Genomic DNA, 13,705 nt, shown 5'->3' with positions numbered 1-13,705 from the left:
CCTAGGCTTTTGGTTTTTATTTGTTTGTTTGTTTGTTTTTCTCTGAGCGCTCTTCCTCTTTTTTTCCTTGCTCAAAAATTTGGGGACAAATTTTTTTTCTCTGCACTCATCTGGGAGCTAGGGGAATATTTCCTACATCATGCTAAATCTCCTCCTTCTGCTGCTTTTACCAAGGCTTAAAAACATAAAATTGCAACTTTACAGACACCAGCACCCAGATGCTTTAGGAAAGTCAAGAAAATGTTCAGCACTCCACAGGAGCTACACTGTCTTTTAGCAATTCTACTTAAACACACAAGCAAGATTGTTTTATAGATATAAGCTGGTCTTGGATACCCCAGAAAGACAGTGCAGACTTTCAGAACAAGATTTATTCAGTGCATGCTCTGGGGATGCACAGGACACAGCATCCTGGGGGGATAGACAAATATTGGACTTAAGGTCTTTCTCCACCTCATCTATTTACGAAACCAAATGATGCAACAACCAGAGAAGGGACTGGATCTTCTAGTCCCTTCTGCTGGTCTGCAAAACTTGTCACTTATTTAACCCACCTTACTGGGAATCTTCAGGTGAACAGAGCAGAAACATGGAGGGCTAAAACACACAGTGCTCCGGAGAATGAATACCATCCTGCAACAAGGCCTGGAACCATTGGACCTCTAACATCATCCAATTGGCTCTCTCAAGCTGAAATTGTACCAGCACACCTGATTATTTTTTTTTCTTCTGGACCAGGTTCCACCACCCACAAAATATATGTTAGCTGGGATCTGTATCTATTTTCAAATACATCGTACACTTAAGTTATGCAAAGAAGGAAGCCATGCAGAAGAAAGCTGTATGAAGAAGCCAATAACTCCTCTCTAGAGCTGAAGGTTTGTCTTCTGTGCAGGCACATGCGTAAAATAAAGCCATGCCAATGGAGTAACTGTGGAATGGGTACATGAAGTGAGGAAGAAAGCAAAGGTTGCAGATGTGAGAAGGAGAAAGGAGTACATATAGGTACTGGCCATAACTATACCAGAAGCAGAAAGGAAATATAAATCCTCTTCTGTAGAAAAAAAAAAATGCCACTCTTTTGGAAAAGGAAGGAAGAGGTGATTAAGTCCAAAATTGAGACAAACAGGCACATCGAGAGGAGAAAAGAGCATTTTTGTTAGAAACTCTTTCTGGTAGGCAGACACCATCAACCATGTGTTGTCTACAGCCTAAACACCAAAGCCAACAACCATGTCTCATTGCCATTCTGGTTTCCAAGGCATTCTGCTTTCCCTGGAGACACAGTGCGGCAGGACCTGCCAGCTGCACAGGGGGATGAGACACCTTATCATTTCCTGTTTGGAAACAGACCAGAAGCCCAGGCTTTCTGGGAAGAAAGGAGAAGCATTGGTGTCCAAGTTCACAGGCGTTATGGCAGACACCCTCCTGCCCTTGGGCCTCCTCAGAAGGGGACTGAGGGACATGGGATGGACAGTTGCCCTTGGTACATCAGAACCAGTCAGTGTAAGAAGAGAGTGTGTCAACCTGAACTGTCCACAGCGTCTCCCAAGTCTACCAGGGTTGTGGGACAACCAGTGCTGAAGAAAGGCTTGGTGACTGGTGCAGGGACAGCTGAGAAAGACTGTTCAAAGCAGAAGGCCCATCAAGATGACACTGGGTAGGAAGAGTGAAAGGCCCCAGCAGGTACGGGGGGCTCCAGCTGTGGGCTGATCCATGCTTTTCTGGTCTGAGTTTGCCTCCCGTTCTTCAATGGCCAGAGTATCTGCTGGCAGAACAACAGAAAACCAGGAGTTAGAGGGAAAGATCTGAGCAAAAGAGAAACTCCAATTCATGCAGGTCCTTCAGTGATGTGCACCAAGACACCCCGAGGTGCAAGGGACAGCAGTGCACAGATCCAGCAAAGACATGGCACAGCTGGTGGGTGTTAGTGAGGAGCAGGCTGTAAACAAAACCATGCTTCATGAACCAGACATCCAATCTGCCCCTTTCAGTGTTAGGGGAAAGAGTGAGGAAAAGGGTTGGTGCCACACATGAAATGAGGATCCAGAGGACCAGTCTGATACTAGTTCCTCCCAAACCATGCCCCAAGCTGCTTGGGGATCATTCAACATCTACACGTCCATGCCAGGACAGACTCCACAATTACCTTACCTGAGAGGGAGGACTGGAAAGCAGGGCTCTGACCCTTTTCTTTGGAAGATGATGTTAAACGCAAGAAGGTGGGTTCTTCAGGACTGAAGACCACTGACTTTGAGGAGGTTAGGCGCTCAGTTTTATTGAAACCTAACTTGATCTCTGGAATAACTTTGCTGAAGGATGGAGGTGGTCTGGAAAAGAAGAATGATTTCTCTCCCCCATCCTCTTTCACACCTTTATTTGTTTCTGGGACTGATTTGGGGCTGAAGGCTGTGCCAATACTTTCTAATAAGGTAGGATCCTCTGTAGTTAAGCCAATGGGCTCTCCAGTGGCTAACTCTACATCTGGAAATATTTTATAATCCATGTCTAATGTGGGCTCAAAGGAAAGCGTGAGCCCAGTTGCCTCAGTTGGATTGGGTCTTTCTGTTTCAGTGTGTTCTGGCTTTGTGGTTGTGGTAGGTTTTGTTATCATCTTTGCTGTTGAGGTGGTGAGATTTGGCTTTGTTGAAGTTGTATAAGTGTGTGTTGGCTTGGTTAAAATGGTGGTAAATGTTGGTGAGGTGGCTGCTGGCTTGGCTGTAGAAGGTTTTGTCTTGGCCATAGTTGTGGTGGGTGCTGGCTTGGCCATAGTGGTGGTGGATTTTGGCATGGTAGGTACTGTCTTAGCCATAGTGATAGTTGTGGTGGGTTGTGGTGTGGTTGGTGATGGCTTAGCCACAGTGGTGGTTGTGATGGGTTGTGGTATGGTGGCAGGTGCTGGCTTAGCCATAGTGGTGTTTATGGTGGGTTTTGGCATGGTGGGTGCTGTCTTGGCTGTAGTGGTTGTTGGTTTTGACATGGTGGGTGCTGTCTTGGTCATTGTGGTAGTTGTGGTGGGTTGTGGCATGGTTGGTGCTGGCTTAGCTGCAGTGGTGGTTGTGATGGGTTGTGGCATGGTGTTGGGTGCTGGCTTAACCATAGTAGTGTTTGTGGGGGGTTTTGGCGTGGTGGGTGCTGGCTTAGCCATAGCGGTGGTGGGCCTTGGCGTGGTGGGTACTGTCTTGGCTGTAGTCATTGTGGGTTTTGACCTGGTGGGTGCTGCCTTGGCCATAGTGGCAGTTGTGGTGGGTTGTAGCATGGTTGGTGCTGGCTTAGCCGTAGTGGTGGTTGTGGTGGGTTGTGGTGTGGTAGTGGGTGCTGGCTTAGCTGTAGTGGTGTTTGTGGTGGGTTTTGGCATGGTGGGTGCTGGCTTAGCCATAGTGGTGGTGGGCCTTGGTGTGGTGGGTACTGTCTTGGCTGCAGTCATTGTGGGTTTAGATGTCTTGGCGAGAATGGTAGTTGTGGTGGGTGCTGGCTTAGCCATAGTAGTGGTTGTGGTGGGTTGTGGCGTGGTGGGGGGTGCTGGCTTAGCTGTAGTGGTGTTTGTGGTGGGTTTTGGCGTGGTGGGTGCTGATTTGGCTGTAGTGGTAGTTGTGGTGGGTTGTGGCATGGTGGGTGATGGCTTAGCCGTAGTGGTGTTTGTGATGGGTTTTGGCGTGGTAGGTGCTGGCTTAACAGTAGTGGTGGGGGGTTTTGGCTTGGTGGATGCTGGCTTGGCTGTAGAGGTTGTGGGTTTTGGCGTGGTGGGTGCTGGCTTGGCCATAGTGGTTGTGTTAGGTCTTGGCATGGCAGTTGTTAGTGTGATGGGCTTTGGCTTGGCTGTAGCTACAGTGGGTTCTGGCACAGTAGGTTTTGGCTTTGCCATGGATGTGGTGGGTACTTGTGTCTGGGTTGGGGGTATGGTTGTGAGTTCTGGCTTCGCTGTGGCCATGGTGGGTGATGTTGTAGTAGGTTCTAGTGTGGTTGTGGTGGATGGGCTTTTCTTTGTTGTCAGAGAGGTTGGAGTGGTCTCTTCTACAGTGGATTCTGGTAATAGATGAAAAACACCATGGGTTAGCACTGGGGTCAACTTACCCATTGCTGTCCAGGCCTCTTGTACTGAGGGGCCAAAACTAAACACAGTACTCAAGGAGCGGCCTCACCAGAGCAGAATACAAGGGGATGATCACCTCCCTGGTCCTGCTGGCTGCACTATTCCTGATACAAGCCAGGATGCCATTGGCCTTCTTGGCCACCTGGGCACACTGCTGGCTCATGTTCAGGCAAGTGTCAATCAATACCCCCAGGTCATTTTCCTCTGCACAGCTTTCGAGCCACTCTGCCCCAAGCCTGTAGTGCTGCATGAGGTTGTTGTGGCCAAAGTGCAGGACCTGGCACTTAGCCATATTGAACCTCACCCCACTGGCCTTTGCCCATCTACCCATCCTGTCCAGGTCCCTCTGCAGGGCCTTCCTACCCTCCGGCTGATCAACACTTCCCCCCAGCTTGGTGTTAGCTGCAAACTTAGGTCACTCTGGGCCATCTCCCACTCTTGGGTTCCCAACCTGGAGACATCTCATCTCCCTCACACAACCTCCTGCCCCTTGGGGATGAGGCAACAACTGCTGGCTAAGGGGGTTATGAGGTCTGTGTCCAATCCTCATCTAGTGGCAGCTGACCAGTCTCAAGGGCTTCCATCCCACGTGATGCCTCACAGTCCAGGCCTGGAGCTGCTGGTCCAGGTTCAGAGTTTGGACCCCAACCCAGGGGTCTCTGTCCCAATAGCCTGTCAAGGCACATACACTGCTTTGCTTCACTTACCGCACAAGGACTTGACACACACTCTGCCTTCGGGACACTGTGAGCAAGAGGGTCCTTCTTTGTATGGCTTTCGGCCTTTCACATTACCCCTGGAAGCAGAAGACACCAAGAAAAAGAAAGTGTAAGGAAAGAGGGGAAATGCCAACCCCAAAGAGGGGGGGTTTGATTCAACTGGAATATCCCAGCCAAGACAAAACTCAAAATTAATATAAAAAAAAAAAAAACACAGGTCTTGGTCTCCTGCCACACACTTTCAATGCCATTTACTCAGTGGCCTGACACTAAGGTGGCTAAAACCAGGGAAGAAAGTTCCATGGACCAGGTCCTTCACTACCTCCTAGAAAAGAGCAGTTGGTGGACATTTGGACACATGATTTTTGTCTCCCCTCTACTAAACAACCCTAAGAAGGTCTGCTGTTGCTCTCCATCTCCAAGTGAGTGGTCCCCAAGGCTAGCCCCAGGGTTTCACAAGCAGGCACCCACCTCTCCTCCCATGTGTAACCCATCCTGCTGGTACAATACATGCTTCCTGACCCCTTCCCAGGCCATCACTGCTGCTATTGGGGAAAAACAAGGCACAGAGCAGGTAGGTGATGTTTGTACCCTTAGTTACTGCGACATCAACCTTGGGCAGCACTCTGGGGGAGTTCCCTCCCTGGTCTGTGGCAGGAGCTGAACCAGACCTCAGGAATCCTCATGGGCAAGGATCGACAGACAACCCTTCCTTCCTTCGTGACCAAACCAAGATAATAAAGGCCTTTCTTGAAATTGCCTTGCTTTTATTTCTGAGCAACGCCAAAAGCTTTTGCTGCTGTGTTATAGGGATTGAAGGAAGGGCATTTCCATTGCAGAAGCCCCATCAAAATGAACCAAGTCATGCAAGGCATAGGACTTACGGAGGATAATAGTTGCAAACAAGCAGGTACATGTCCTCTGTTTCGATTCCATCAATCTTCTCACAAAACTTTGCCCCACAGCCAATACGATGTGTGCTTGCCCACACCACCTAAGACAAAAACCAGGGGTGAAGGTGAGGTGATTGGATGAAGGCAGACGCCCTGTTGGCAACCCTTCCCCTAGCCTTGAAGGCTGCTCCGTCATCACACCAACACCCCCCTTGTCTCAGTGTGTGCCCCAGAGACCACATGCCCATGTTGCTTTCACATTCAGAATCCCGCTACTTGCCTCTGTCTGGACCACCTTCCCAACGTAGAGCCACAGCCCACATACTCAAGTGCCACAGCTTTTCTACCCTATACTTCACCCAAGTAGAGCATCACTACCTCTGTTTTGGTCCTGGGGACCTCCACAGATCCATCCTGATATTTACCACCACCATCTATGCTCTACTCCACTCTCACCCATCCACCCAAGCTGCAAAGACACACACGCATCTCATGTCTGCCTAAGACAAGCCAGCACCTGGCTCTGCTGTGTAGCCAAAAAGCGGTGCAGAGCATTTTTTTAAGAGAGGTCTTATCTAAAATGCTGGTTATGTTTGGCACCGTGCCCAGATTCCCCTGTATCAGTGATTCCTACCTGGTGCCCAGCATTGGTTCCCCATCTCTTTGCAACGACTCTGAGAGGACCCAGGACTCTGGTACTGCTCCTTTCCTGACAACCCTCTCCCTCTGCCCCAGCAGGCCAGTACCTGGGTGTAGTGACCACACATCTGCCCAGGGACACACATGGAAGTCGTCAGGTTATAGTATTTCTCTTCCCCGTTCCAGTCCTCCACGGCAAATTCCAGATCCAGTGTCGGAGCCATAGCAAAGAGGTTTTCTCCCCGTCGGCCCCTCTCCTTGTTGTGGTCCCAGATGCATTTCTCCGCGTAGGCTTGGGCAAAGGCCTCCAGCTCTGTGTCCCAACTCTGAAAGGACCTCAGTGTCAGCATACAGAGAGGGACACTGGGCTCTCCAACATGCACAAGGACATGTGCCCCTGGGCTCCCTAGTTGCAATCCCCCATTGATGAGTAAAACTAAAATTGCTAGTCAATACACGGGTATCCCTGAGTGCACTCTGAGAAGTCCTCAGGAGACAGGAGCTCCTCAGTCTATCTCAGCACAAAACAAACCTCAACTTACAGATCAAACTTGTAGGTCAGTGCTGGAGCATAACTCTCACAACCTTGCCTGGAGCACCCATAACATCAGCATCCTCAACTCAGTATGGAAAAGCAATGAAGAAGCAGTGAAGATGGAGGAAGGGAGGACGCTCACACTGGGTCGCACAGGAAGAAAGCAGGGGATATCCCTCTGACCAGGGTGGGGATGGGAAGAGAGCAGGACACGTCTCCCCTGGCAGCTGCACAGGTCCTGGAAGCACATGCTCCTAAAAGACATAATCTGTTCCCCTGGACCCGAAACGCAGCAGCTGCCTGCCTCCCAAGAGCCCCACTGCCAGCTGAGCCCCCAGGCCCTAGTGACCATGCTGCTATGCCTTGCAAGGAGACATATGAGGAACCCTGCACCACAGCTGCTTGGACTATTCTAACACTATTTGATGGAGACAGCAGCTTTGCTTCTGCAGCAGGTTGGAAGGCAGCCCAGCAAACAACAGGTCCTCAATGGGACCTTCCTGGCTGGAGCCAGAGCTGGATCTGGAGTGGGACAGAGCACAGCTCTGTTACAGGGCATTGCCACTGGGGTGTCAAGGGGACATGGACTGGCCCCCAAGCAGTAGCACTGTAGGTGAAGGAAACACTGAAATATCTGGGTGGGGGCACAGACAGCTAGTTGACCTTGCATCATGGCCCCAAGCCAGGCTGAGAGTGATGGCTGGAAACCCTGCTGGGGAAATGCTCACCCATCTTCCTCTGGCACAGAGCTGGGCTCCATAAACAGCAGGCTCGCACCTGCAGGATTTGCCTCATTTTTTTAAAAAAAAGTGTATTTAGGCTATGAATCCCCCCCAATGCCTAACTATTTCCACAGCAACAAGACCCATGTCCCAAACAGAAACACAGGGTGACATCAGCCAGGCATGGTGCCGCAGCAGCAGGCGACCTCAGAGACAAACACAGCACAAGCAAGGTCCCAGGGAGGAAGGCAAGAACGGCTCTTATGTAGAAAGCCTCTAATAAGAAATTGTTAGGGCTGCTTTATGATAAACATTTAATGTGCTTCAAAGAAAGCCTTCTGCTCTGCAGTGTCTGTAGGTCTTGTGTTTAAGCAAATCGTATTAAACTAAGAGACAACACAGCCTTGCAGAGGGGAGCATCTCGAAGCATGTGATCTGCCATCACTCCTACAGCCGGCAGCAGCACTCACCAGATCAGAATTGCCACCGACTTAAGGACCTTGACCCACATTTTAGGCACCTGAGAGATTGTTTCCCTCATGCTTTCCCTAAGAGTTTGGCTCCAAAGCCCGTATTTCCTGATTTTTCTGTGCCTTGCTGTGGCGGGCGTCCATGGAAATTATGGTGCTTAGGGTCTTCACACTATTCCCTCTGAACCTAAAGTCTCTGGTTAGCCCCCCCATTATGCCTTAACATCGCTTCTTTCTTCATTTGCTCAGCAAGCACCCACTTACCAGCCCACGAACGTTTAATTCAAGTGGTGCAACTTCAAGGCCAGACAAGAAGGTCTCCTCTGACTACACTGTGACCAAAAGAGCACAACACTCCAAATAGCTGTGATGAACAGCTCTCTTGGTCCTCTGCATGTGTTGTAAACAGCAAGGAAAATAACCGGGTACAGGATAAAGGGACCAAATAAGACAAAAACCAGCACCGGCTCAAGAGGTCATTTTTGCTTCCACTGCAGCCACAATTATTGGTGGGCACCTGACTCAGTTTCTTACAGAAAAATGGGAGATTCTTCACCTCCATGTCATCACGCACAGGTCATGGTAGGAAGTAGGAGCGTGATGGAGAGCCCAAACTGACCTGGTAGTCATGCTTGAATTTGATATTCCCTCTCATAAATTAAAACCCAATCACCTGCAAAGGCAAATAAAGCACACTAGGTGATGCTTCACACAGGTGGTGGAGCAGGATTCCTCCTCCAGCTGCAGGGCCCCACTCATTGCAAGGTCTCAGTGCAAGCACTTGCCTTTCCTATCCATCACAAGGAGCTCCAGCTCCTTGTGAAAGCTGCATTGCTCTCACAGAGCATCAGGGGACTCAGATCACACTCGGGAGCTTCCAAAAATCATCAAAGTCAACTCTGTAAGTGAAAGGAAACTCAACTCTTTAGAGGCAGTTTAGGGAACCTCTCCATTGATACCAAGTTGCAACCCTACACAATAATTGCTCTGCCTCCCAAATCCCTGCTAGCATTAAGATTGAAGCTTGCACTACACAAACTCCCTCTGAAATCCCCCCCACAATAAAAGCCACTTACCATCTTCAGCATATCCATAGCAGGAGGAGAGACCTGGGAGCGGTATTTATTATGCCCATCCAAGATTATTCTCTTTTCTTCATCAGTCAGGGACCAGCTTAGCTCCAGTGCAGTGAGCAACAGGAAAACAGGAGAAAAACCTGTGCTCAGCATCATGCAGCCAGCTTCTGCTCTTAGCAGCCCACGGCTCTGGCAGTCAGATTTAAAGCACCTCCCAAAAGCAAGGAACACCCAACAGCTTGAAGACTGGGGAGGAAATGTATTTATTAGAGGAGGATTTCAGAGCCACATGGAACACACCCATCTCACATATCAAACTTGATAGAGAAGCAGCAATGTCTAGTGCCAATGAGCTCGCAGGGTCCACTCCCTGAGACAGACCCTGTGCATGAATCGTAATTCCCTGCACTGGCGTTTTCATCCAAGCCCCTGCTACTCCAAATCTCAGACGCTGCCTTAACCATCAGTTATAGGGTTCCTTTTCCACGTTTTCTCCTAAACTGCAGTAATTCCCAAGCAACTAGCAAATAAATGCAAAGCTCCATTTTACACAAGGGTCTTCCCCTGTCACTGGGACACAGCCATTTCTAGAAAAGAAGGCAACGAGATGCAACTGCTGAGAACGGTTTGCAGCACTGTAACCCCCAGGCTGGGAGTCAGACCCCACCTTATCCAGTCCCTGCATCTGTATACTGATCATGCCACGGGAAAGCAGCAGGCAGCTGGAAAACAGCCCCTAGGCTCTCCCAGCCCATTAGGAAGGCAGGGGGTAGCAGAGAGCTGATGCCCCTTTGCCCCTTCCCCATGCCATCAGGAAGATGAGGGAAGGAAGAACAGGATGTGGAGCTGAAATTGCCCCCCAAAAGGGGAGTTAGCAGGCTCCAGGTCTGGCTGGAATACCAGACCATTTTCTCTGCAGGGACAGACTGCTCCATCCCTAGCCAGACACGTGGAGGGCTCAAGCTGAGGTGTCTCAAACTGCAAAACTGCATGCCACACCACCTGCCTTGGAGACTGTCTGGCAGAGACCATCCCACACGCCTGCCACCTCTTCCTCCCCATCTGCGATTGTGCAATCACTCCAGCTCTGCTCCTGGATCTGTCTTTGGGGATCACAGGCTATTAGAAAGGATCAGCGAGTGGGCAGCCCTAGCTAGCAGAGCCAAGTTAATCACGCAGTCTGCTCTGCCTCTCCCCCCCATCCTGCTTTGCACCGCTCTGATCACCTCTCTTGCCACAATTGCTCTCCCTACTGCCCGCCCCGATCTCTTACCTCTGTGCATTACCTTCTCCTTCATTAGGTCCAGGGTTTACCATGCTCTCAAGTAGCCCAACAATTTCTGCAAGAAGGGTCTGAGGCTTCAACTCATTTGTTCAAATGAGAGGTTCACATTTATTGCTAAGGTCAACTACAGGCCTGGAGTCTGGGTCAAGGCAAAAAGGCAAACCTGTCTCCATCACAAGACATCTCAGCAGCTCTGCTGCTGCAGCTCTGCTGCTGGAGAAACAGCTAGAAAGGAAAAACACTGGATCCCCTCTCCTACCAGCGAGCTCACTATGACCTGTCTGTGAGGAACAAGGCAGTGCTAAGACACCAGTGAACTTGCTATTGTCTCCAAGTGATGCAGAGATGGAAGGGCCAAGCAGCAAGTAGTCCCTGGCACTATAGCACCCTGACTAGGCCTTACAGAATATAGCATAGCAACAAGGAATAAAAAAAATCAGGGGACACAGTGCTCTCCAAGAAAGCAGGCCTGGAAGAGTCACAACCAGGGCATGTGGCTTATGGGGAGACAATTCCCAACTTCCCAATCTGCCCCAATGGCTCTTTTTGAAGCCAGCATCTGAAACATGGAGATTAACAACAAATGGTCCAAGCCCCACCCTGGAGCTGACAAGCTCGCGTCCAGACAGCATTAGGTAAGTGCAGGAAGAATGCAGATTTCCTACTGCTCACTCAAGGAACAGCCAGTCCACTGCACCCCCGGGAGCCAACAGCCTCAGCACAAGACAGGAGCTATGCGCTGATACCTGATGGAGTGTAAAGGGCTCAGCTCAACACTGGTGGACTCCAAAAAGGCACTGCAGAAGAAATGAAGCCTGGTTTCCTACTGATTCACATCCTGAGGGTCTTCAGCATGGCTTCTTGGGTGTCTAACAAAGCTAGCATATTATCCTGGTAGAAGTGGGATCTTTCTCTTCTACTTGCCTGCTTTTATCAGATCTGGAAGAGATTATCATCTTCTTCTAACTCTCTGTCAAGGTTTGGCTGAAATAAGCTGAATTGTGAAGGAGTGACAGAGGCTGTTAGCTAGAAGAAAGGAAGGACAGACGTAGCTGTTGCATCACCTTTGCTTAGGGAATCAGGTTAAAACTGGCAAATTGTTTTTAAAGCATTTCTTTTGACATCTTCCAAACAAAATTGTTCCAACTTTTAAGTTAAAATGACATTTCCACAAAGTGCCCTAAAAAGAGGTTAAATAACCCCTCAACAGCTGACACACAACATGACAAAAATCAGAAGAGGGAAAAGGTGCATTAACACTTGCATTTAATTGCAAAAAGTAAAAACTTTTTATTCTTCTTCCCTACATACAAATCTCATTTATTTACACACTTTACAGGCTTTTCCCAAGTATTTACAAAGTTTGCAATATATTAAATTACGACCATCCATAAAATTCTGCATTAATTGCATATTTACATTCTTTTTTTTTAATCCACCACTGAATTTATAGTGTACAGCATTGAAACAGTCTTTATGCATATATAGCTTTACTTCCTAGCACCCCTGAGCCTTTATAATATGCCTCCTCTCCCCATAGACAAAGAGAATGCTAAAAATAAATCACCTGTCATTTGTCTGAATCTTCAAAGGAAAGGGGAAGACCAGCATCTCCCTTGTTTAACTCAGCAGGACATTAAATATATCCTTTATGAGAAGTAGTTTCCTGAAGACGAGAATATATAACTCTACGTATAAAATTTAGGAAGAGGAGAAAGTTTGGTTTCCCAGAAGTAAAAGTTCTCTGTACACCCACCGCAAGGCCCACCAAAATGATCTGGCCCCAGAAAGTGCTCAGCTCTGTGGCTCACAAGGGAACCAAGTGGGAGCCAGAGAACCTGGACCACTGAGCCCAGGATTGGACAGATCCTGCAGACTTCACACTCCAGAGCAGCATTACCGGTGTGAGCAGGAGCATCACCTTGCTGAGATGCTGGCATTCACACCTCTAGGAATGTGCTTTGCCGCTCTCCACCTCATCTCACTCAGGGAGTTCCCACGCTGTGAGCAGGACTGCTGAGAAAGGCGTGCAAGGCTTGCTGCTGGAAAGTCAGGGAGGCCAAGCCAGAAGAGAAGGGAGGTGCTTTGATCCAGCCCTGTTCCTTGCAGTAAAACCGGCTTCCCTGACAGACTATTACAACAAGAAGACTAGCAGGGGAAGTTAACAGCCCAGGATACACAGGAAACTTGACCCTAGAAAGCTCTCCAGAGCACTGCAAAGGGAGTTTGGGGCTGGGATCTGCAGAGCTGCCTCAGAGGAATGTGTGTGCACAATGGCAATGGGGAGAGGAATAAAGACAGAAAAGAATCAACAGAAACTGGCAGCTTGCCCCCCACAGGGGATGCTGATTTCCTGGTACTGAAGAAAACAATACTCCTTTCTCCTCCTTTCAGTTACCCTGAGTTCAGGACTGACTAAGAGCAATGGTCAATGACCCCTGCTTTTGGAAACTAGCTTTAAAACACGATCCTCCTGAGGTCCAGATCACAGGTGGCAGCCCATCTCTCTAGCTTGACAAGCAGAAGAATGACCCCTCCACATCTCCACCCACTAGGTTCTTGGGTAGCACCAGTTTCAGGGTCTCACTAGTGTGATTTCAGAGCAGCTTTGCAGTCTGTGAGATGTCAGGTGTGCAGACATCCCTCTCCCAGCTTAGAGGTAAAGCGCTCTGAAGCATTTAAATAGAGTTTTAAAATGAGGATGCACGCATTTACTGGGCACCCCTCTGAGCTGGCCAGCACGTAAAGGGGGGTATTATGCAAAACAGCACACACACTTGGATACACAAGTGCCAAAGTGAAGCTAGTGGCAAGGGAGACTGTGATGGGACACACACCCTCTGTGACTCATCAAGATCATGTTTGTTGCCACAATGCCTTGATAGCTGAGAAAATAGACACATTCCCTCCAGCTCTACTGACTGAGCAGCTCATTAGGAGTTGCCTAGTTCTCTAGGGAGGTCACAGCCTTTGGTAAGTTTGTGTGAAGCTGAAGCCCCTGATGAGGAAGATGGCCAGGACTCACTTGCAGCCACTTGACCAAGATGTCAAAACCTCTTTTTTTTAATCTTAGTTTTCCCACTTTGGCCTCACCTCTGAGTTGTCCATACCCAGTTCCTTACCCATGTCACAATGCAGAAGGCATTAGCATTACCTTTCTGGCAGCTGATCACAGGAGCTACTCAACATGCTGCACTACAGATTGAGGCTCCACACTTGACAGCAGCAGCTATGGCCAAAATCAGCTCTTTATCAGCAAATAATTGCCCTCCT

At 49.1% G+C, this 13,705-nt stretch overlaps 1 protein-coding gene across 2 annotated transcripts; it reads right to left on the bottom strand.

Annotated features, from left to right (window-relative positions):
* Positions 1 to 353: 353 nt before the first annotated feature.
* Positions 354 to 11,534, bottom strand: PI16 (peptidase inhibitor 16). 2 transcript variants are annotated; one of them, XM_080569664.1, is made up of 6 exons: positions 9,148 to 11,534; positions 6,452 to 6,670; positions 5,697 to 5,806; positions 4,801 to 4,889; positions 2,155 to 4,026; positions 354 to 1,768 (listed from the first exon to the last, which is right to left on the bottom strand). In XM_080569664.1, the coding sequence occupies exons 1-6, from the start codon at positions 9,301 to 9,303 to the stop codon at positions 1,629 to 1,631; spliced, it is 2,586 nt and encodes an 861-aa protein (XP_080425790.1). In that variant the 5' UTR covers positions 9,304 to 11,534; the 3' UTR covers positions 354 to 1,628. The 2 variants fall into 2 exon arrangements, with proteins under 2 accessions (XP_080425790.1, XP_080425791.1); XM_080569665.1 differs by having other exon boundaries at positions 354 to 1,765.
* Positions 11,535 to 13,705: the final 2,171 nt, after the last annotated feature.

The sequence above is a fragment of the Anser brachyrhynchus genome (genome assembly GCF_964034855.1).
Source record: "Anser brachyrhynchus genome assembly, chromosome: 27".
Classification (NCBI taxonomy): domain Eukaryota; kingdom Metazoa; phylum Chordata; class Aves; order Anseriformes; family Anatidae; genus Anser; species Anser brachyrhynchus.
Note: the sequence above shows the minus strand (reverse complement) of the source record. Positions and strands in the feature narration are given on the sequence as shown.